General features: G+C 43.5%; 2 protein-coding genes across 2 annotated transcripts; one reads left to right on the forward strand and one right to left on the reverse strand.

The window, feature by feature from the left end:
* Positions 1–1,535: 1,535 nt before the first annotated feature.
* si:dkey-27j5.5 (GTP-binding protein Rhes) lies at positions 1,536–3,189 on the reverse strand. The gene is made up of 2 exons (XM_027027609.2): positions 2,456–3,189; positions 1,536–2,283 (listed from the first exon to the last, which is right to left on the reverse strand). The coding sequence occupies exons 1-2, from the start codon at positions 3,078–3,080 to the stop codon at positions 1,763–1,765; spliced, it is 1,146 nt and encodes a 381-aa protein (XP_026883410.2). The 5' UTR covers positions 3,081–3,189; the 3' UTR covers positions 1,536–1,762.
* Positions 3,190–4,047: 858 nt separating this feature from the next.
* Positions 4,048–24,049, forward strand: mycbpap (mycbp associated protein). The gene is made up of 19 exons (XM_035534705.1): positions 4,048–4,228; positions 9,334–9,458; positions 9,966–10,128; positions 10,417–10,523; positions 10,753–10,927; positions 12,044–12,159; positions 12,863–13,013; positions 13,192–13,304; positions 15,644–15,765; positions 16,351–16,459; positions 16,799–16,991; positions 17,490–17,677; positions 17,879–18,025; positions 18,870–19,004; positions 20,090–20,250; positions 20,642–20,760; positions 21,012–21,151; positions 22,144–22,338; positions 23,924–24,049. Exons 1-19 carry the CDS (start codon positions 4,162–4,164, stop codon positions 24,047–24,049), a joined length of 2,652 nt encoding a protein of 883 aa, XP_035390598.1. The 5' UTR covers positions 4,048–4,161.
* The last annotated feature ends 248 nt before the right edge of the window (positions 24,050–24,297 follow it).

Genomic DNA, 24,297 nt, shown 5'->3' on the forward strand with positions numbered 1-24,297 from the left:
ACAACACAGTTTTGTTAAATGGAATACACTATTTGTTACATATTTGTTGTCAATCTCTGGGAGTTAAGAAGTCTGATGGCATGGGGGAAGAAACTGTTGTACAGTCTAAATGTAAGGACCCAAATGTCTCTTCCCAGAGGGCAAGAGAGAGAAGATTTCAGAGAAGACAGATTTCAGAAAAAGTCCTGAAGCCCTTCACTAGCTGAAAGCTAGCAGTACTAGTAGCCACTGAATGCTAACAACATTAGCATTGGGGCTGTAACAGGTAAAACTGTGACTCTGTAGCAGAGGACAGAGCAGTCTATAAGAAGGATGCACCTGCAGTCTACACTTTATAGAACAGATCCACATGCAGTCTGCACTCTGTAGAACAGATTCACATGCAGTCTACACTATTTAGAACAAATCCATGTGCAGTCTACACTCTAGATCAGATTCACATGCAGTCTACACTCTATAGGAAGGATCCACATGCACTCTACACTCTATAGAACAGATCCACATGCAGGCTACACCCAATAGAACAGAATCACATGCAGTCTACAATCTATAGAACCGATCCACATGCAGTCTATATTCTATAGGACAGAACTACCTACAGTCTACCCTCTATAGAACAGATCTACATGGAATCTATTCTCTATAGGACAGCTCCATATACAGTTTGTAGTCTGTACTACAGATCCACATAGAGTCTTTACTGAGACACAGACCTGTGTAGGACCTGGAGGAGAAGTCCCCCATGTGGTCCTCAGGAGACATACATACACTCCACAAGCTTCATTCCAGCTCCCACCACACATAAGGCAGGTGAGCCCTTGACTGCCTTGCTCAGGAATGATGGAAGCTGGAATGTCACAGTGCAGATTTCCTGGGGGTCTGGAGGACTACCAGCAGTCTGCAGCATAGACCTGTGTGAGGTCTTCACTCTGCAGTTCCCTGCTGCTGTACACTACAGCACTGAGAGATGAAGGTGTGAAATATGTAGAGCAACATGTTCTACAAATCACACACATACATCACACACACCTCATACACAATTTCACACATAATCCCCACGTTGTATGGTGAGGGGTGCAGGGGAGGGCTTCCTTGTACTGCAGCACTCTGAGTCTGTTATATGCAGGATTTCCCCCCCACTGGTGATCATGACAGCCCCTTCCAAACTCTCTACCTCTTTATCTTTCTGACTTTCTGCTCTTTTCCCTGTATATCTTGTGTGAGTGTATTTCCTGAAAAGTGTTATGCAATTTCAAATAGGTCTGTGATCTACCAAGTCATCTATAATGCCCACTCCTGACACACACACACACACACACACACACACACACACACACACACACACACACACACACATATGCACACGCACACACACAAATGCACGTCACTTACTCACTTCTCTATTTATGTTACACCGTACATAAGAGAGGAATATGTTTCTATTTCACATTTTGGCAAAGCAGATAACCCAGATAACTGGTAGTAATCAGAGTATCATCAGAGTATCAAAACTTTTATTTAAAATCAGGTTTGATCATAGAGTGCTAATATAGTTTTTTTAAAATACATTGCTGGCATTTCCACAAATACTGTTACACTTTAACAACAAAGCTTACAGTAAATAAAATTATTTAAAACTCTACAGGGAAGTACTAGTTGATAAATGCACAACATTTACATTTAAATAAATGCAAACTTAATGTCAGTTAGCTTGTCCTTTGCTCCAAAATCATATGGAGAAAAACTCTGCCTCTTCCATGACTCACTGAATTTTACATTTTTTATTCGGTTTGCTCGGCTTTCTGTTGGATTGAGAGGCAAGGACCAGCCGGAGGTCCGTGCTGAAACTCGGTCTACGAGCAAGAGGATAGAGAACGCCGCACGCGATGTCTGCCTTGCCCCCTCTGCCGACCTGACGAGCCGCGCGCAGCGCCTGGTACGACCGGATGGACACCTTGCGATGCTGCGAGGGGCCGGTTTCAAGAGGCAGTCCGCCTCGCTTCGCCAGAGCTTCGAATACCTGCTCTAGGTTCACACTGTCTTTGGCAGAGGTCTCGAAAAACGCGCAGCCGTCCGCGAAGGCACTATGCACTTCCATTCGCGACACGGCGTGTTGCTCGGTCGGCAAGTCCACTTTGTTTGCACAGACCACCGTGGGCACGTTGGCTTTCCCTTTGGATTTAAGCAATGCGGATTTGGCTGTCGTTATCTCAGACCACAGCGCGCACACCTCTTCGAATGAGCTACGGTCATCCAGACTGAAGACAAGTAGGAAAATGTCACCTGTGGGTGCAAAATAAAGAAAGAAGTCAGCTGTTAGTCTTTGTTGAACTCAGAAACTGCTAATTATTAACATCTATAACTGAAAATAAAAGCTTTTATATATTTACAGAAATAAAAAAGAAATAACAGTTAACTGAAAAAAAATGTATATGACAATCCTTTTATTACTCACCAGTAAGAATAGAGAGCCTGCGCTTTGCCGGGAAGTCTCTCTCACCAGACGCGTCCAGGATCTCTATTTGGTACGTCTCTCCGCGGATGTGGTACAGTTTCCGGTGAAAGTCTTCGGACGTGGGCTCATACTGCTCCTCGAAGCCGTCTCGCAGGAAACGCCGCAGGATGGACGTTTTTCCGACTCTCGGTGCGCCCAGCACCACGACGCGCCGGCAGTTCTGCGGTTTTGTGTCGCACGGAGACTCCTGACTGAGTTGCCGAAACCGAGCTTGACCGTGCAGCATGAGCGCAGCAAGCTGGTCCAAAGGGGATCTCTTAGACGTGCTGCTGTCCACTGACGGACGGCGGTTGCCGGCGCCAGATGTCCTCCCCACTCTCACTTTCTTGTCCTGGTGTTTTAGCTGAGTCGTGGCCAGTTTGACTATCCCCATTCCAGCTTTGGAGATGGTAGTGACTCGGAATCCTGTCGCGTTCAGATGCTGCGTGGCGCTTTTGTATGCGAGTAAGATTTTAGAAGAGCGCGCAGGGAACTTCGGCGCACCAAGTGCACAACCAGGCGGAATGACTGATACAGCTGGGTTTGGAGACCCCGCAGATATAACAGCATTCGACTTGATCTCCATTCCTTTGGTTGTGACGGGTAGAAATGGGTCTGAATTGAACGCTACTGCAGAAAGCAGTAGGCTCCTCCAGTCTGCAGTGGACAACCGAGCGTCTAGCTCTAAATCTAAAGCGCTTTGACGCAGATATTCTCCAGTGCAACCTGGGCAGCGGCTACTTATAGGCGCATCCCGAGCCATAGACTCGCCCCTCAGCGTCATTCCTGTGCCATATGGTGGGGTTTAGCGGGTGCGCGTTGATTGGCAGGTGTACCAAGGCGCAGCGCGTCTTGTATTCTTGCAGCGGAACATAACGTTTTCCCTAGTGCTGTATCAAAGCCTCAGCCTGTCTTCTAACGGACGTTTTCCCAAAAGGGGTTGGGGGGGCTAATTTTACATCGGCACGAACTGGATGCATGTTGGCATAGTCTGTGCGATGTAGAACTGTTTGATCTCTATTTCTGCATCATTCACACTGAGTAAAAATAAGTATACAGATTGTTTTAAACCAAAATCATAAATAAATATTTCCTGTTAATTCCTTGGTAGCAGTTTATCAATTTACCCAGAAGTCTACTGTGCTATTTTCATTTTTTTTTCGTTCATGCTTTGTTTCTTTCATCATTTCTTGCCACATGCAGTTTTTTTTTTAATTTTCTTTTTTTTTAAGCTACACCAAATTTAGTGCTGCGTACAAAGAAATCCATTGCTACAAATGGTACAAATACTTATTAACTCCTCAGCTTTAAATGTAATTATTTATATTATTTAATTCTTTATAGCTTTATATTCTTTATTTCTTCATATATGTGCATCAATATCTTTATATCATTAGGTAGCATGAGGTGGAAAAATGTCCGTGATTAAAACCTGATTTAGGAAACCTGTCGCTCAGACTGGCTTTAATTAGTTTCCTGCTTTAGCGTCCACCGTTACCCTGGCAACATCGGTACAAGGAAGTGGAGTACACAACTACTCGTCAGACAACAGAACTCACTACCAGCTCATTTTCCTGATATATAGCCAAGTAACATTAATTAAGATATAACATTAATTAGTAGCCAACTTAGCTAATTAGCTAAATACAGATAGTCTGTATTGTACAATGGCAAGTGTTGGAAAGTCCACGGCCACGGCTGCGAAAAAAGAGTGGAGTCCTCGCTCGCCACAAGGTAACCTATGACTCCCCGGCAGTCGACAGTTGGTCAAGGTTGACTTCCCGTAACAGCTCAGGCATTTCGTGCCTTCACGGTTTCTGGCCGATTTAATGCCAGTAATATCGACTTGATTCGCAAATGCATTACCATTCCCTAGCGTTACCTGTCAGATACTTATACCGTAAAGCGTGTACAACCGCCATTCGGTTCATTTTTTGTCCACCTCGCTCTAAAAAGCCCGGCATGTACTGAAAGGCCGTTACTACCAGGAAACTCTTTTTCATAGCGAGTAGATGAATGTCATTCCCAAACATGGAAGGCTTTTAGTAAATAAGGTAAGTGTGGTTCAGTGAAAAGCTGAAAGCCTATTGCATCTACAGGGAATTGGGATGACAGTTGTTAAAATAGGTGATGGTGATGGTAGACCCACTGACCTATCTGTTCTACTGACCTACTAGATCCTGCCACCCACTATGAAATTACTCATAAACAGTGCACCACCAGGGGGTGATGTGTGTGTGTGTGGGGGGTGAAATGACACTAACACTTCACTCACTGCGTTACTGACCATGACAGTCTCATCAAAACAACTGCAGGTGTGTGTTTGTGTGTGTGTGTGTGTGTGTGTGTGTGTGTGTGTGTGTGTGTACATTTATGTGTGCGTCTTTATATGTGTTATAAGGAAATGAATGTCACAGAGCTGTTGGTGACAAGTACAGATTTGCCATTAAATGTGTGTCTGTCTGAAACCCAGTAACCCAGTTCTTTAACTCAAAAGGACTAGCCTTGGAGCCCGGGTGATATCAGAGATGAGACACATAATGAGAACCCAGAGTTCCTTTTGAAGCACTCTTCATCTGTAGAGTCACTCTGGGAAATAACTGACCCCCAACCCCCTGAGACTGAGCACAACATTTCAGCTGTTTCTTATCAATCCTCTCAAGAAGAGCATATATGTGTTAATCGGGATGTGGCATGGTGAACTATATCTAAGGAGTACGTCTGGGCCACCATAGAGTCCGGGCTGCTACAGTGTGACTGGGAAAGAGCTCATTTAGCCTGTGGAGTCAGTGAGAAGACCAGCATCATGCCATTTCTAGGCTTTTGGAGTGTCCTCTTTTGGCTCTGCTTGACCCCTGGGAGTTAGCTTCTGATCAGCTGCTAAGCAGGGGGCTCCTCTTCAGAATCAGTAGATGGTGGAGTTTTGGGACTTGGCTGGTCTGGATTTGCTGGTATGGACTGAATCCTCTGCTGGTTGTGGGTTTAAGCGGGCATGGATAGAAGTTGTAACAGCATGTAACCTCTGGCCATTGGTTCTGCACCAAGTTCACATGCAAATGCTCATGGGTTGCACATCTACTGCACCACTGTACTGAAACGTCTGTTTCTCTTCTATCTTCAGTCCACTGAAATCTGTGCAAATGTCTTTACTTTGTTCTGAAAGTATCATCCAGTTCTGTATTGACACTTATTTCAACCTTCAGCCTTCCACAAAATGTAAGTGCAAATGAGACCGTAGGTATAGGAGTTGACACAAAAATCATCTCTCTCTGTTTCTTCCTCTGTGTCTCTCTCTCTGTCTTGGCTCCCACTTTCTCGCACTCCCACTCTTTTTCTTGCTCAGTGCTGCTCTCGTCTCCTTAGCTGATGTGTTCTCTTGCTTTCATTCTCCTCTCTGGGTCACATCTCTTTTCTGAAACTACACAGGATGTTCCAACTGCACCAAGCTGAACAGCAGCAGTGAAGGACAAACAAAAGCAAAAGAATGAAAAAAAGAACAGAAAAGCATGAAGAGAGCGAGGTGGAAAGGTGGCATAGTCAAATCAAAAAAGGAAAAATAATTGTATGGTTGTCATGGCAGCAGTGCTTAGCCTCTGGACTGATGTGGAGGGTTACATAAAGAGGTCAGAGGTCCAATAGCTTTATTCAGTGTGTGTCTCAGTTTGTTAATGGGCCACCCCTCTGGGTACAGAAAGGCAGGCAGGGTCAAAGTGTTTAACAGTGACTCATTAATTAATATCTGCAGCAGCTGTATAGATGGTAAGTACACACACACACACACACACACACACACACACACACACACACACACACACACACATATATATATATATCCTTTCTCACTCTCTATCCTCCACTCTCTATCCTCTCTCACTGTCTTCTCTCTTCTTTTTCTCTCTTATATCTCTCACACTCCTCTCTCTCTCCCTCTCTCTCTCTCTCTCTCTGTCATTTCACTCTCTCCTCTCTCTTCTCTTTCACTCAGTTCACCTTGATTCAATCCAATTCAATTCAATTAAACTCACATCAGTTCAATTAAATTCAATTCAGTGGTGCTTTATTGGCATGACAATATTACACTTGTATTGCCAAAGCTTTCATGAATTCATTATCATGGTAAACAAAAGGTAAAATAGATTTAAATCGTTAAAATCATGTACAGCAAATAGCATATTTTTTATTATATTACAAAATAAAAATAATAACAATATTAATATGTAACAATATTACGATCACTTCCTCTATCACTACTACTACTACTAATAATAATCATATAGATTAATGGCAAATCCAAAACCAGCAAGCTTATACTGTCATTTTAACCCTTCTCTACTGATTCATGTAAATTTAAAAAAACTTACTTTCTTTTTCTTTTTCTTTCTTTCTTTCTTTCTTTCTTTCTTTCTTTCTTTCTTTCTTTCTTTCAAAAAGTTTGTTACCAAAACAATATTTCAGTACTTTGCTACAATGGTGGGATTATGGGGTAGCAGAACTAAAGAGATTTAGCCTGCAATACACTTTCAATGTCTCCTAGCACAATACTCAATTAATCAAGCAACAGGAAACTGAAATACTTGAACTACACAGATTGACAGAGTCTACAGGCGTCGGCTTAGTCTAAAAGAACTGCTTTCAATGCTCTGCTGGACTGTAGGGGTCAGGGAAGGTACCACTTCAGTGAGACAGCTCAGTGAGATATGTAAATGGACTAAATGATTCTGTTCATACCTGTACCGGAGTGAATACAGGGAGGATACAGGGAGATGTAGGGTTGAGTCTGCCCCCAGTTTTTGTGAGCATGTGTTATGTGGTCTCAGTGACAGTCTAGCTCTGATAACGCATGAATGCATTGATCCAAATATCAGTGATGTGGGTTAGAGTGTGTTCTTTTTCATTTATTGTGTTCATAAGTATGGTGAGCATTTCATATCGCAAATTTGCTTTGGGTGCAGGCAAGCTCAGGAAAGGGAAGACAGGCAGGTCTGTTAAGAACACATAGGAAAATAGATCTGGACAGGACATTTTGCTGTTGTTTACAATTCTAGACTCAGTTTTGAGTTTAGGTGTTACAAGAGAATGAATGAGTTTGAATTCCAATGGTGCTATAAAGACATTCTTTGTGTTGTAGTAGAGAGAGAGCTGAACTTTGTGATGGGGTGTAATTGATTATGTGGTGAAACAATATGTAACTATGTAAAGTGTTCCGAGGGAAAACGAATGGTAGGTTATAGTTGCCATTTGAAAAGCTAATTACATAAACCTCTTTGTTAAAAATCTCTCTCTCTCTCTCTTCACTCCTTTCACACTGTGTATTTTCTAGCTAGAACACCCATAGCCATGCAGTACACAGTCGCACAGAGTTTAGCCGTACACTAGCTCTGTTTCTGGAATGCATCTTGTATGTGAATACGTCAGTGAGACATTTTACCAAACCCCCCCTCCTCCTCATTCTCTTTGTGTTGCCTCTCTTTCACAGCCAGCTGGCCTTCGCCTGTGGTGGAGAAGGCACGTGCTGTGTGTATTAGTTACTCCGCCCAGCCTCCTGCCAGCTGCAACACCTGCAGCTGCTGGGGGACACTGACACTCTGCACCACACCATCAGTACAATACAGTACTTTCCTGCGCACGAGGAAGGCATCTGTAATATAGGTCATTGTAAGTTGAGGTTGCATTGTTCTGTGTCATTTCACAAACTTGTTATCAGCTGGTAAAGAGCCTCTTCCTGGCTTCTTTATCAACATGACGCATTTCCCCCTGCACTGATAGATGGCCATTGTCATCAACAACGCACACCTAACATTGAAATGAGATTGAAATGAGATATGGTAAATGCTTGGCTCCCTGGAGGTCGTTATCTGTCTGCATGCATAGGCAGCCTATATTGTGTTTTTGTGTGTGATTTGGTCAGTAATTTGGGGTTATTTCTCAAAAAAAGAGCTTTTAACAGCGCAGTTCGCAGCAACCTGTGTGGCTGGGTACGAACAATAGTAGAGCCACACAGAAAACGATTGTGTAACATATTACAGTATGCTGTTTAATAAGAACCAGCTATAACCCACATGGCTATTATACAAGTTTCTGTAACGTCGGCCCGAGTGCCGCAAGGTGCGGAACAGGACACACAGACTCCCTCGATTCGGTGAGACGTTTAATGAGACAAAACATTGTTGACACTTGTGGCACTCACACATAACGACGAACAGTGTTGACAGGAACAACGACATCTAATGCTAACAGTGGCTATACACACAATAACAGAAACAGTAACAATGACAGTAATAGTAATAATGACCCACCGACAAGGCACACAGAGGCGAGGGTTTAAATAGACAGACAAACACTTAACATCAACCCCTGCACAGGTGTGTGCCATCACGGAGGGTGTGGCCACAAACTATGGAGAACCATATGGGGGAGTTTTCCGTGACAGTTTCTTTCAGATATATAACAGTGATTTCTAGTCTCAAGGTGGAGAAACAGTACATGGGAAGCAGAGGCAAGTTATACTCTGATGCAGACATGCACAAAAAATAAAATAAACACTGGAAAGTGTCCCAAGCAGGTCTTCACTGCTTTCTCTTGCTTTTCAGCACCTCAGTGACTCTGTATGTGGTGTGTGTCTCTCTGTGTTCAGCAACTGATGGGAAGGTGGCATATAAGTAGGCTGTGCCAGTAATCACACACAGATGCAGCAAATTGTATTTACCCGCAGGTTCAGCCAGGCTGTCTCTCCGCTCCACAGACAGCACTCAGCCATGCCGCTCACTGCCACATGGCTTATTTTTAACTGAAAAAAAGTTATCCATTCTCTTTTCTATTCTTCTCTTCTCGTGTGTCAGATAAAAAGCGAGGGAAGGCATCAGAGGAGTTCTCGTCTGGTGCAAGTGAGGAGCAGCGTGGGTGTCCAACCCTGAAGGGGGAGGACATCCAGGCACTGGCCATTAAACCAGAGCACCTGGAGAAGGTAGAGAGAGACCAAACTCCTGCTCAGAGGACTCATGCTGTGATGAGTTGGTTTGTGCTGTTTGGGTTTGGGTTATGTTGTGTTGATTCAACATTTGGTTGTGAATGAGGACCAGTAGGTAAGGATGAGGCCATTACCCTATTTTCACAATACCCCAGTCTATTGTATTCAGCACTCCTTGATGATGCAGTGACCTGGATAACTGCAAAACCTTCACAGACAAACCTTAACCCATTCACTGACATAAGTCATTACCTATAAAGCAGTAGTTAGCAAACTCACTGTATGTCTACTCTTAAACACATCAGCCATGCTATTGGTGACACTGGCTCCTGTATGTCAATGTTCTCAGTACTTAGATCAGATCCTGCTCTTCAAACCATAATAGATATGATTATATGACAAAGAAATGCTTAATTTCTAAGTACTTGTTTTGGACTTGAGTGCAGGTGTTCGTGTGTGTTTGTGAATGTGTATAAAATGTACATTCTATCTGTGTGTACACAGCTGCAGGTCCCTCAGCCTCCAAAAGATTCCCAGAAGGCCCGGCCGTCAACCCGTGTGCTTGTCCGTAAGACACGGCCCCCAGGTTGGGTCAGGAGATGTGTGAGGGTTGCTGTAGCCAGGCCCCTCCCACAGGACACTACACCACAGCTACTGGATTACTCAGGTAGGAGGGGCTCTGGTGCCACATTTGGTTACACTGTGGCACTGCAAGTTGGGTTTGTGGAACAGTAAGGCTGGTGCCAACACTGGTTTGTCACAAGTATCCATATGAGGCCTCAAAATGCTCTTCTGTTTTGCTAACCATGTTTTGAGAGACAGATTTTGATTGGGTAACATGGAAACACATCATTAGGGCTTTTGGAACATTGATGGCACAGTAGTTGTTGTGTCATGCAAAGTTTTTAAGTATAGGATTATAAACCTCAAGTAGTTTCTTGTAACATCTTACAAGGTCCAGGAGGTCCACGCTTTGATGCCCAGGGCATGGTCTTGCCGCATAGCATTCTGGGAAGTCTGGAGGACTTTAGGAAAGAGATGGAGGCCAGAGGTGAGATGGAGGTGAGAGTTTCTCCCTAAGGTTAATAGAATAACTCCCACACGCATAAGACTAAGATGTGTTATTTTAGTGGCTCATCACTGGCTTACTCCATGCCTGAGTCCCAAAGCCCTTCAGAATAATAATATATATGAACAGAAATACTACTGAGTTCTTTCATCCATTTCATTAGCTAGTTTCACCTATACAGCCATTACCAGCAGAGATGTGTTATCGCCCCCTCTCTCTAAGCTCGTTGATCGAATTCCTGATCTCAAGAAACAGCGCCCCATGCAGGCTGGAGGATGGAAAAGCGTTGAAAGGACCAAATCCCACCCAGGGAGTGGGCGGGATCTGCAGAGCCACGCCCTCCAACACTGGTATTACCACATGGCAGAGAGACGCAGACAGCAGAACTTCATCTCCCGTGAGTCCCAAACTAGCACCCTCTGCACATTATCAGTGAATATGGGCCAATGGAGACACATATATAGGCAAGACTTTGCTTAATGGCAGATGCAAACATGCAGCGTGTTGCCAGCCCCATCAGAGCTCCAGCGTGGATTCTAAAAGCTGTGGTGGTAGAACTGGAACCCAGAAACTGGTCCCACTCACTTGTGAACCCCACTCACTTGTGAACCCCACTCACTCATGAACACCACTCACTCATGAAGCCTACTTACTCATGAGCCCCACTTACTCACAAAGCCCACTCACGAACCCCACTCACTTGTGAACCCCACTCACTGATGAACCCCACTCATGGAAACAAAATTTACCTGTGTCGCCATTCCTTGCTTTTGCTGACTCTCCATAGGATTTCCCAAACAGTGTGGCATAATGAATACAGATTCATTGGGGTTTCTCCAACTTTGTGACAATGAATACAGATTCTGTGGGGTTTTCCCAACTATGTAACATAGTGAACACAGATTCTGTGGAGTTTCCCCAATTCTGTGACATAGTGAACAGATTCCGTGGGGTTTCCCCAACTCTGTGACATAGTGAATACATGTTTCATGCTGCATGGCTTTGGGCTGCCATACCGCATTGAGTCGTGATACTGAGGTTGTGGCCGGCAGTCAGGAGCCTCCCCTGAAGCTGTGAGTCTAAAGCGTGGCAGCCCACGTACTCCACTAACACAGCCAAATTTGGAGACACATGCAGTGTGAGTCAGTATCCACCACACTAGTCATGCCTACACCGACTACTGATGCTATGGGTAATTCCTCTAGTGTGTGTGTTTGTCTCCTACATAACACTATTCCACTTCACACGAGTGTTAACACGTGGAGCAGCTGGCTCACACACCGCAGAGTGAATCATGGGGGGGGCTGAGTGTTACACCAGACTGACAGCAATGAGGCCTTCAGCACGCTACCATGCTAACACTACAGCCTTCACTATCTTTTGTGCACTATACAGTAATGAGGCCTTCACTACTATAGCATGCTAGTGGTAATGATACAGTAATGATGCATGGAATGAAATGAGTTCCTGTAAAGCATTATGTGTCCCATGATTCTTTGCGTGTGTTGTATAGATCTTCTGCACAAGCCAGTGGAGGAGCTGCTGATGAACCAGTCCAGCAGGTTCAGAGAGATTCAGGAACAGAGAGAACTCATCAGCAGAGGCCTGCCAGCCCTACACACTGGACATGTGACTGTTGACTCTTCTCTCTCTCCCTCTCTATCACTCTCTCTGTCTCTCTTTCTCTCTCTCTCTCACTCTCTTTAGCTCTCTCTCTATCACTCTATTTCTCCACCCAGTTTTCATTTTGTTAACATTTATTGGCATGACTGATTATACAATTTTGCCAAAGTAGTTCAAAAGTGATATGTAAAAAGAAGAAACTTTTAAAGAAATATTTAACAACAAAAAAAAATACATAAATGAATAAACCAACAGAAAACCATACCTACATAATATGTCTATGTAAACTGTATCATAGAAAGGAATTTCTTAAGTATCCTTCCTAAAGTGATACAAAGCAGCTGTGGTGCCTTTCTCTCTCTCTCTCTCTCTCTCTCTCTCTCTCTCTCTGACACACACACACACACACACACACACACACACTTTCTCTGTTTCTGTGTTTGCTTTTTAATCTTCAGTGTACTCACGAATAATTGAACTCTCCAATGTACATAGTTACAAAGTATATAGATTTTTTCAAGGGCATACGTTAGGTGTCTCTCTGTCTCTCTAGCTTCAATCTCTCTCTCTCTCTCTCTTTCTATTTGCTGTGGGCATTAGATGACCTGAGTAATGATTGTGGTGTTTTAAGTTAGGACAATAACACCTATTTCTGTGTATGTGTGCGCGCACATGTGTGCGTGTGTGTATGTGTGTATGCATGTGTCAGGGCTGCCGTGTGGGCAGTGAGTTTTGGAGTATTCCTCAGTGGTTTGGAGATGAGCTGAGCGGGATAATGGCCACTCTGCCCCAGACAGAGAGAGGGAACCCACAACCTATCACACACATCACACAGCCTCATAGTACACGCATGGAATCAGGTACATACACACACACACACACACACACTCACATACTTACAGATATACTCAGCCACATAGCTCATGAGCAGGTGTTTTCTGACTGTGTAATGTGTATACAATATTTATGTGTGTGTGTGTGTGTGTGTGTGTGTGTGTGTGTGTGTGTGTGTGTGTGTGTGTGTGTGTGTGTGTGTAGGTAATCTGCTTTCCGAGGACTCAGGGAGTAGAACATGGAGTCACAGTCAGTACCTGCTGCATCGGCAAAATGAGCTCAGAAGCATACTGAGAGACCTGGACTTCAACCAGCCGGTTAGACACACACAAACACACACACACATACACACAAAAACAGGGTGTGTGTGTGTGTGTGTGTGTGTTTGTGTGTGTGTGTGTCTGCATAAATCGACTGTTTTTCATGCTCATAATGTCCTCTACTTCATTTAGCTGTGAACAGATATTACACCCACCTGGGTCATCTGGATCTGTTCCTAAACCCAAAAATTATGTAAATATTAAATATTACACCAGGCTCCACACACACACACACAAACAAACAAACAAACAAACTTACAAAAGTGCTTTAGTTGTCTACTTAGTTGTTTAGTTGTCTAGCACAAATAGAGTCTAAACATACCCTCAACTGAGACTTCTGGAACCAAGTGCTGCTGATACCTAAAATGACAGATACAATACAATGATATAAAATACAGAATAATTCATGAGCATTTAGTAAACAAGGCAGCTATAAGTTCAAATCTAAAATCTTAGGTTTAATTATGGTGATTTTCAAAGAGATAAGTTTTCATTTGAAGACAGCGAGGGACTCCGATGTTCAGACAGCCAGTGGAAGTTCATTCCACCGACTCGGTGCTAGAACAGAGAAGACTCTTGATTGAGAAGACTCCCATGAGTCTTGAAGGATGGTTGGTCAAGCTGGTCCAAACTTGAAGCTCGAAGGGCTTGAGGTACAGAGTGGGTTTTGACCATTGCTATCAAGTTTGAGGGAACAGGTTAATTTTTTACCTTGTAGGCAAGAATCAGAGTCTTAAACCTGATACGAGCTGCTACAAGAATCCAATAGTGGAGTGAATGCAATAGAGGAGTGATGTGGGAAATCTCTGGAGTGTTTAACATCAGTTGTTTTGGAGCATTCTGGATCAGTTTTGCTGGAGCATTCTGGATCAGTTGCAAGGGCCTGGTGGCACACCTAGGAAGACCCTCCAGGAGTGAGCTTCAGCAGTCAAGCCTTGAGTTTGTGGCATGATCTGAGAATGATCTGAGCATTCTTGGATGGAGTTACCAATGAGTTCTCAAAAGAGTTGGCAAGATCCCTGCGAGGACCCACTGCTTCGGGGATGTGTGGCAGCTCAGCCTTACTGGGATTCAGTTTCAGAGAGATACTGGTCAGTAGTTGTCGATGTCGGAGCTGTCAGGTGAGGATTTCTTCATTACGGGTACCATGCTGGCGGACTTGAAGACAAAGTGTGCACAGCCTGATAACAGAGATGTTTGTGATAGGAGTAAAGAAAGGGAGCAGGTCCTGGGAGACGGACTGAAGCGGTGTGATTTGGATGTGGGCCAGTGAGCAGCAGTTGGGTTGCTGGATGTTAGGAGCTGTAAAACCTTATCTGGAGAGAGGAGGGAAACATGTTAGAGGACTAAGACCAGGAGGACAACAACTAGTGGAGGGAATGTTGACATGAGAGGTTTACACACACACACACACACACACACTTGCACCTTGCACACACAGGCTGTACAGCATCTGGCATTGTCTGTGCTAATTACCTGCAATTATCATTTTAAGTTGTCTGTGCAAAAGAAACACATGCACACCCGCACACCCGATGGAAGGCATGTAATGGTCCTGGCCTTATGTTCTGCCTGCCTGCTCCTTAGAGACTTTCTGTATGCCCACCCTCCCCATCCCCCCGACTCTCTTTCTCTCTATTGTTCTCGCTCTCTCTCGCTCAATCTCGTCAGATTCTGTTCTGTGCCTAGGCTAATTGTTACAGGCTGTCCCGTTTTACTTGGCATACAGAAAACGTGACAGAAAGAGAGAGGGCATGAGAGAGAGAGAGAGAGAGAGAGAGAGAGAGAGAGAGAGAGAGGCAGGGACAGAGCGGATGCGATCATCATCTCTCTGACGGTGGGGGATAGGGGCGGCGGTTGACTAAGATGTCCAGAACACGGCAGTGCTCATTTAAGAGTGCTAAGAGCTGAAAGATTCTGGATGAAAGAGGCATTCCTCGGATGTCCCAGAAGTGTGGACAGATTGCGGCAGCTCGGGAGGTGTTCCAGCACGACACGAGTGTTGAGCATGACTCGAGTCCAACTTGTTAGTGTCCTTTCATCCTGCCAGTCTGCTTCCAGCTAATTTGGTAGACAGAGTAGCAAACACATGTGAGTGTGTTTGTCTGGCAGAAAGCCTCCATGTTTAAGTGTTCCTTAAAGCCATTGGAGCAGCAGTCCAACAGGACGTGTCAGTAGCAGTGGAAAAAGCATTTCACATAAACGGAAGTAAAACATATACAAACAGGAACGTTTAAACACAGATGATGAATAGAGCAGTAAACAGCAGTATATTTCCTCTCTTTCTCTCTCTCACTCTCTCTTTCCATTTCTCTCTCTGTATTGCTCTCTATCAGGAGATGGATGGTTTGGAGATCGTGGGCTCCAGCAAGCCTTTCTCTTCTCTGTCAGAGCAGCGCTCACTTCTGCTGGAAGAGGAAGAGGGGGAGAGGAGTGAGGGACAACACAAAGAGAATGAGTACATTTCAGTACTTACGGAGTACATTTCAGTACTTACGGAGTACATTTCAGTCCTTACTGAGTACATTTCAATACTTATGAAGTACATTTCAGTACTTACGGAGTTCATTTCAGTCCTTACTGAGTACATTTCAATACTTACGGAGTACATTTCAGTCCTTACGGAGTACATTTCAGTCCTTACTGAGTACATTTCAATACTTACGGAGTACATTTCAGTACTTACGGAGTACATTTCAGTCCTTACTGAGTACATTTCAATATTTACGGAGTACATTTCAGTCCTTACTGAATACATTTCAATATTTACGGAGTACATTTCAGTCCTTACTGAGTACATTTCAATACTTACGGAGTACATTTCAGTACTTACTGGGTACATTTCAGTACTTACTGGGTACTTTTAAGTCCTTAAGTTGTTTTTTTTTTTTTCCCCCATTTCTCCTGATATCACAAGGGGACTATAACAGTTTTTTGCCTAATGGAATTAAGACGTTCATATCGCAAGACATGAATGTCCCATATAAACTGGAGCTTGTTCCTGTGAGTTTAAATGTGTTTATCAGTTTTTGATTGTTTAAAGGGACCCACTGGCACTTTATGATGATGTCATGCTGAATGTGGAGCTTCTTCCTGCTCTAAGGGTTGGTGGTGAGCTGGCCCTCTGGACAGGCAGTGCTTCCTCTCACCAGGTGAGTGCGTGCGCATGTGTGTCTGTGTGTGTGTGTGTGTGTGTGACACAAACATGATTTTACTCGAGATCACAGAGAATGAATCCTGTGTTTTAATGTTTTAGTCCTGAATGCATTGAATGAATCAACACAGAGCAGTTTTAATGATAGACTGTTTAAACTGTTTAAACTGTTTGCAGTTGTATAAACATATAGACATAGTTTCAGTGTGCTAAAGAATGTACCTCTGTACTTCTCTGCTTGCTCATTGAGGACTTATAGTCAGATCTCCTTAAATCTCCTTTGTTTTACTATCTATTGCAAAACAAAAGCCTGTGTGCGTGTGTGTGTTTAATGCAGGGAGAGGTGGGGATCTCTGTGCGGCTGGTGTTCGAGGCTGTGGTTGGGGAGAGTGTATGTTCTCACCTGGAGCTGAAGAACGAGGGCAGCACAGCCATCTACTACAGCTGGCAGAGACTGAACCTGCCACACAGCTTCACAAAGGCCAGGACACACACACACACACAGCACTACTACTTTAACACAGCTACAGGTAAATACACACACACACACACACACACACACACACACACACAAACACCACTTCTACTTTAACACAGCTACAGGTATACACACGCACATACACATACACACAACACTTCTACTTTAGCACAGCTACAGGTACACACAAACCTACATATACACGCACACTTACACACCTAGCACTTCTACTACAGCTAAAGGTAAAATTTAAATATAAAAAGGTACACAAGCTTAGTATAGACAATATATTTACTGACACAGTACTAATAATAAATGCACAGATACACAAATAAATACATAAATTGTAATCCTATTTATATAATTATATTAAAGCTATTCATCATGTTAAACATTAATAACATAACATAATGTATATTAGTCATATTAAACATCAGTCTCTGCCTCTCCCCACTCGCTCCATCTCTGTTTCTCTCTCTTTGTCTCTTTGTCTTGTGTGTGTATCTGTGTGTGTGGTTCTGGGTCTGTATGTACTTTTTTTCTGTCTAAGCTGTCATACTACCCGGCGATACAGAGCAGGTCCTGTTCACATTTAAAAACGCGTGTGTGGGGATTGTGTGTGAAGTGTGGCAGCTCCACACACACCCTGTGCTGCTGGGCGGAGCCTCGATGCTCATCACACTGAGGGGTGTGGCTCTGTACCAGGACAAATCTACTGAACAGAGAGCAGCCCTGGAGGTGTGTGTGTGTGTGTGTGTGTGTGTGTGTGTGTGTGTGTGTGTGTGCGTGAGCATGCACACTTCCGCATGTATGTATGTAGGTATCACATATGTATGTATCACTTTTGTCAGTATTTGCCTGTTTGCATAAGTATTTGTATAGTCATATAAATATATCTGTGTGTTTTTGTATGCATGTGTGTGTGTTTGTGTGTTGTAGCTTGAGCTGGAGCAGCGAGAGGCTCTGTCAGTGTGCAGGTCGATTGTGCGTGACCTACTGCGGGGTGTTAGTACTCCAGAGAGGCCCAGCTCACCAGCTGAACTCTACATGACAGAGGAAGAGCATTTTCATATCACCAATCCTAATGTAGGTCCCCACAAAACACATCACCAATGCTAATGTAAGTCTCCACAAAACACATCAATTCATACTGTGGAGTTGGTCAGCACCCCCTGAGATTTACTTACAACATGAAGACGTAAAAACTACAATTTCACCTATATTATGTGGGATGGGTTGTTATACGAAATGCAGGGTAAAATCATAGCAGTTCTCTGTATGCTTGATTCTGACGTGTTTATCACTGAAGGAGTCTGTGCTTTTGTGTGTTAGATAAATGAGCTTTGCTTCATTTCACATTTCCACTGCATCTGCAACCAGTACCCATACTTTAATGGTGAAGAGCTTCTGTGCATAAAAACAGCAGACAAAACAGAAAACTGCATGGGATACATGCACGTGCACACACACACACACACACACACACATGCACACAAGGACATGAACACACATGCTAACACACATGTGCACACACAAAGCAGCACGCACACACGTACAAACGTACATCCACTGTGACTATCACTCTGTCACATACAAACACTTCCAGCTACTCCAGCATAGGTATTTAGAGTGTTCCATTAAAAGACTAACAGGCTCATGTAGTTTTAGGACAGAACCCTTCAGAAGCACTTTGAGAAGCTACTCCACCCTGCATTCACAGTAGAACCCATTCGTCACGCTGTTCAGATGAGACACACTGCTCCAGCCTCCCTGTTCACACAGCACGCCCATGCACACACACTCATACACGCTTTGTGAAAATGAAAATCAGATTATCGTGTAACACCTAGTGTTCATTTCACATCCTGACAGCTGTGCTTGTTAATAGGGTGTGTGTGTTTGTGTGTGTGTTCCCTTGACACCATTCCAGCTGCACTACCACCAAGAGTCCGTGGAGGCGCTCAAGGGGCTATGGGAAAAGGCCAAGAGGTTAGAGGTCACAGAGCCTGGAGAAGCAGGGACTGAAAACACAGTCTGGGATCTCTCCCTGGGCCACTTACGACAGGTAGCCCACACGCACACACAACACACAAACACAGCCGCACACACAGACACCCAGGTATATAAACTGGCAGGTATAGTTGTACAGTTATTTTTATCTCTAACCCAGTGTTTCTTCCCTGTCACTCTGAGTTGCGCTTGTGCAGGTCTTTAGAAGTGAGGATCTGGATGAGGGGCAATGGTTTCGCCCTACAAGGCCCCCTGACTGACATGACCACTTAACAACTCCCATGTTATAAGAGATTGGAAGTAGTTCTGACAACCAGTGTAGATGCCTTGTCGTACAGGATTCACAGCACAGCCACTTAGCATGTCTTAAGGATCCACCATGCCTCGCAAAGGTTGATAGTCATCATTTACGGCATTTCTCTGATGCTTTTATGCAAGTGATTAAATGACTGACTGAGTACAACTTGAGCATTAAGGGTCTTGCTCAGGGGAGATTGAGGGTCCTGTATGACTGCACTCTTCTGGGAGAAAGAGGAGTTTTATTTGAAAACATCCTGTTTCTCTGGACACCTTGTGCTCATTTATACTTACATCTTTTTTTAATCCAAAGCAATTTACAGTTATGAGTGAGTACAGCTTTACCATTAAGGGCCTTGCTCAGGGGCCCAATAGTGGCAACTTGGCAGTGGTGGGGCTTGAACCAGCAACCTTCCAATTACAAGTCAAGTAACTTAACCACTGAACTACCACTGCTGAAATCTTACCAAAAACTCTTAGCTCATTTAACGCTACCAAAGCAGACACCTTAACATCAGGTTGTCATAAAAAACTCCAACATTTAAAAACTAAACCATAATTCCTTAAAAGTGCAGTGTTCACCCCTCTGAACATACAATCAATATTCATTTATTTATGGTGTACATTAAGCACAAACTAACATGTTATAAACAGTAAAGTCTGCAAGTGAATATCAATTCCAGTCATATATTCTTATGACATATTATTTCTACAGTGACTGGCCTTTATAGATCTACTGCAGTGAGGCACTGCACACACACAAGCACACACGCACAGAGTGTGGAGTAACATCCAGCTTGTGTGTGCATGTATGTGCACACACGCTCTGCTTCCCTCCACTAGGTGGTGCTCTCCTTGCCACAAGAGGACCCAGACAGGGAGTGCTGTGATGTGGAGTGCGTGGAACTGAGCAGGGACGAGGCTCTAAGACAGTACAACTCTCTGCTACTGCAGCTCCACACACCACTGCCCCCCCCCACCCCAGTCTCACAGCACTGTGTTGGGTAAGTATATAACACACCATGGTACTGCCCCATGTTATTGTCTAACACCACCACACTGAGGGGTTAATCCACTCATCACTGCGGTGATTTGACTGTGCATATGTCTAGTGACTTTGTGTATGGTTTCACAGAGTCACAGCTACTGAAACTCTTTACTCTACTTTAACACACTCTGGACTCTGGAAACACTGTAATGAGATGATGAGGTGATGAGGATGATGAGGTCAGAACAGAGTGAACTGTGTGCTCGCTTGGTGTGGTGGAGCAGTGGGGCTCTTTGTAACACCACCAAACACGTTTATTTTCCGTGTGGGAGATTTACGCACAGTTTATGCGCTCTCATTTCAGTATGTGTGTGTGTGTGTGTGTGTGTGTGTGTGTGTGCACGCAGGGTGCAGCTGTGGAGGGAGTTGTTGGATGGGATGGTGAGTGAGGCTCTGTGGCTCAGACACAAGTTGGATCTGCCTGAAACTGACAACTGGACAGAAACACAGTCTCACCAAGACACCTGTGAGAGCACACACACACACACACACACACACACACTCACTCACACTCATACACAGTCAGACAAACATGCACACATATGCATGCACATTCACAAGCGCATGTGCATACACAGACAAAAACACATACATGCACACACACAGACATACATACACTCATGCATCTACACACAGGTGCACACACACACACATGCACACAAACCCCTGCACACTTGCGTTTACACACACATGCTATCACATTTTATGTTTCTACAGGGGGAAATCTACAGAAGGAGGAGAGGCTGGAGAGAAAAGGAGCACCTCCAATTAAAGAGGAGAAGAAAGGAGGGAATGACCGAGAGAAGGAGGAGAAGAAAGGGGCACCCAAACCTGGAGCCAAGGACAAAGCAGCTGAGGTGGGTGAGGAGGTGTAATGAGGGGAAGACACCAACAGAGGGCAGCAAATACACATCACCAAAATTCCACCCGCATGAAGTGTGTCAGTCAACGCACACAGTGGTGTTCTGGATCTTCCTCTATTCTCAGCTGTGCCATTTTTTAAAATTGGTGATGCAGTTACATGGATGGGGTAAATAAACAGGGTAAATAAACATGGTCTAACCTGTCCCACACTCTTTCTCTATGTTGGAAGGAGCCCCACTTTGCTAGGCTGAAGTGCTGAAACCACTCCATTTTCTAGCACCACACACTCATACGCTGCTCACACGGTCTGTTCAAGAAAAAGGAAAGAAACAAAGAGCTCTTTCTTTCTCTCTCTCTTTCTCTTTCTCTCTCTAGGTATGTCTCCCTCCAGCCACCGTTGTCATTTCATTATTTTTTAAATAACTATTAGTATATAAAACATTATTGACATGTATATTAATGTACAATTGATGTATAATTAATGTATAGTGGCCCCTGACAGAGGACTAACAAACTAAAACAATAATCCAGAATAATCTAAAGATCTCTGTGTCTGTTTCTGGATGACTCACAGGTGAGATAGTGACTGTTTTGGGTCGAGATGTAAAGTGTGAAAACGTGCGTGTGTTCTCCCACTGCAACCAGTGCAGGGGGCAGTAGACCACCTGCTATACTCCCCCCCCCCCCCCCCCCCCCCCCACACACACACACACACACACACACACACACACACACATATTCACTGTGGATGCACTGCTTGTTGAAGAGATTGTGTGTGTGTTTGTGTGGATGTGTATATGGTTACCTGTGTACATATGTGCATGGTTGTATGTGTTTGAGCCTGTGTATATGTGTTAATGTGTATGAGTGTGTGAGAGAGTGTGTTTGTGTTAATATTTCTGTGTGCATTTTTGTGTTTGTGTGTGTGTGTATGTGTGTGTGTGTGTGTGTGTGTGTGTGTGTGTATGTGTGTGGCATTGGGAAGAAGAAGGTTAAGGAGGAGAAGCGTGTGGTGAAACCGGGTAAAGAGGTAAGCGGCGAGCTGTCTACAACCACCACAATTGCCATGACCACCATCACCAACATCAGCAGCCCAGAGACAGACCCCACCCAGCCACTGCAGCAGGACCGTGTGGAGCCACAACTACAGCGCAAATATACACGCATGCTGCACCAGCAGGCAAGCAGATGCCGTTTTACACACATGCACCCACACATACAGTCACACACACATCCATGCTTGCATGCACACATTCACACATGCATGGATGCTCACATGCCCAGACTCACATGCACACACACTCATATGTATGCACACCTGCACTCACACACGTGCACGCATTTTCCCATTTACTCACACAGACACATACGTGCACAAACTCCCTTATTTTAATACCTTATAGGTATGCAATCATATACATGCTACCATGATAAATGCATAAGTCATACTGGATAAGCGCGTCTGCAAAATTCCATAAATGTAAACATACACCCCGAGACAAAAATGAGCCAAACACGAAATTAAATGTAATAACAACAAATCATTGGTAAGAAAATGAACAAGAGCTAAAACTGCCCTCCTGAGTCCTGAGCCACTGCTTATAGCTGCAATAATGAACTACTGGAGAGAAATAGCTAAAATAATGAAAGATTTCAGTGTTTTGATATTACATCCAAGCCTATCTCTGAGTGCTCAGAATGGCCCCATTATTTGCTGTCGATACCAATAGAAGGTTAATATTATGCAGTTTTGAGTTTGGAACATTTTGTTTTGCCCAGGAGTGTACGTGCGTGACTACTTACATGTAATAATAATTTTCTGATTCTATCTCTAAGCCCAATCCTCAGCCTAACCCCAACCTTTATCTTAGTCATCAGAATTAAATGGATTTGCCCTTTCCATTTGAACTGTCTAGGAATCTAGTGTTATTCTTTGTCATTGTAAATAAAATGTATTTCTCTGTGTATGGCATTTATATTTTAATGACTATAATATTCTAGTAATTATATGACAATCAACATTAAATTGTATCTTTTTAAAAAGCAATTTGCCTTGTCTAGGCCATTTGCTGACCAAAATAGAGCACTTCTGTTTTTGTGTTTTTTGCATGGTCATAATATTTAGCACAAAAATGTACAAAAACACACACACATGCAAAGACATGAAATTACCACAATTACACATGCCATTCCATAGAGAGGATCATACACACACACACACACATGTTTCTATTCTCTAGTTTGTCTTTAATCTCTAGTATGTCTTTATATCCTCTAGTTTGTCTTTATTCTGTAGTATCTCTTTAATCTCCAGTGTGTCTTTATATTCTCTAGTTTGTCTTTATTCTCTAGTATGTTATAATTAGCGGAGGACATCAACTTCTCTCGGCCTGTACTCTCAGGCTGTAGTGAATCACGCCAGATTTCCTACTGGTCCACTGTAACTGTCAGTCAGGAATAAGTTCTCTCTCTCTCTCTCTCTCTCTCTCTCTCTCTCTCTCTCTCTCTCTCTCTCTCGGTCATGTCTTGTTGTCTTGATTAATTCAGAACGTGCTTCTTTGATGTTAGTGTGTTCCTGCTGCTTGGAACAGGGAACATCTGTAGTGTCAGATACTGTTAAGTCTTAGAAAAGAGGTCAATCAGAAACTTACAGTATATTTAGGATTTGTTGAGAGAAACTGAAATTTGATAATGATTATGAATTATTGGTGTGTGTGTGTGTGTGTGTGTGTGTGTGTGTGTGTGTGTTTGTCTTTGTCTTTCAGGTCTATGTTCTGATGGAGAGGATGATTGATTCTCTGTGTGATCTGCTTGATGAAACTCAAAACAGCCAGGAAATGCAGCCTATTGAAAGAGTTCTCTGTGTGTCTCTCAACCTCCTCCCTGTATGATGGACACATATTTGAGTCTTTTAGCACTTTGCGCACTATATATATATATATATATATATATATATATATATATATATATATATAAAGTGTGCAGGGGTTTTATATATATATATATATATATATATATATATATATATATATATATATATATATATATATATATATATATATATGTATATGTATATATATATGTATGTGTCTGTGTGTGTGTGTGTGTGTGTGTGTGTGTGCTGCTTCCCCTATACACA

Source organism: Electrophorus electricus, chromosome 16, assembly GCF_013358815.1.
Source record: "Electrophorus electricus isolate fEleEle1 chromosome 16, fEleEle1.pri, whole genome shotgun sequence".
NCBI classification, from domain to species: Eukaryota; Metazoa; Chordata; class Actinopteri; order Gymnotiformes; family Gymnotidae; genus Electrophorus; species Electrophorus electricus.

What these genes read in the sequence shown, in the direction of transcription:
- si:dkey-27j5.5 (XM_027027609.2), bottom strand. Translation starts at nt 3,080, where the DNA reads ATGGAGATCAAGTCGAATGCTGTTATATCTGCGGGGTCTCCAAACCCA. An exon ending in CAGGCTCTCTATTCTTACTG is followed by an intron (nt 2,284 to 2,455) that starts GTGAGTAATAAA and finishes TTGCACCCACAG; the next exon opens with GTGACATTTTCCTACTTGTC.
- mycbpap (XM_035534705.1), top strand. Translation starts at nt 4,162, where the DNA reads ATGGCAAGTGTTGGAAAGTCCACGGCCACGGCTGCGAAAAAAGAGTGG. An exon ending in ACCTGGACTTCAACCAGCCG is followed by an intron (nt 13,305 to 15,643) that starts GTTAGACACACA and finishes GCTCTCTATCAG; the next exon opens with GAGATGGATGGTTTGGAGAT. An exon ending in CTACTTTAACACAGCTACAG is followed by an intron (nt 16,992 to 17,489) that starts GTAAATACACAC and finishes TTTCTGTCTAAG; the next exon opens with CTGTCATACTACCCGGCGAT.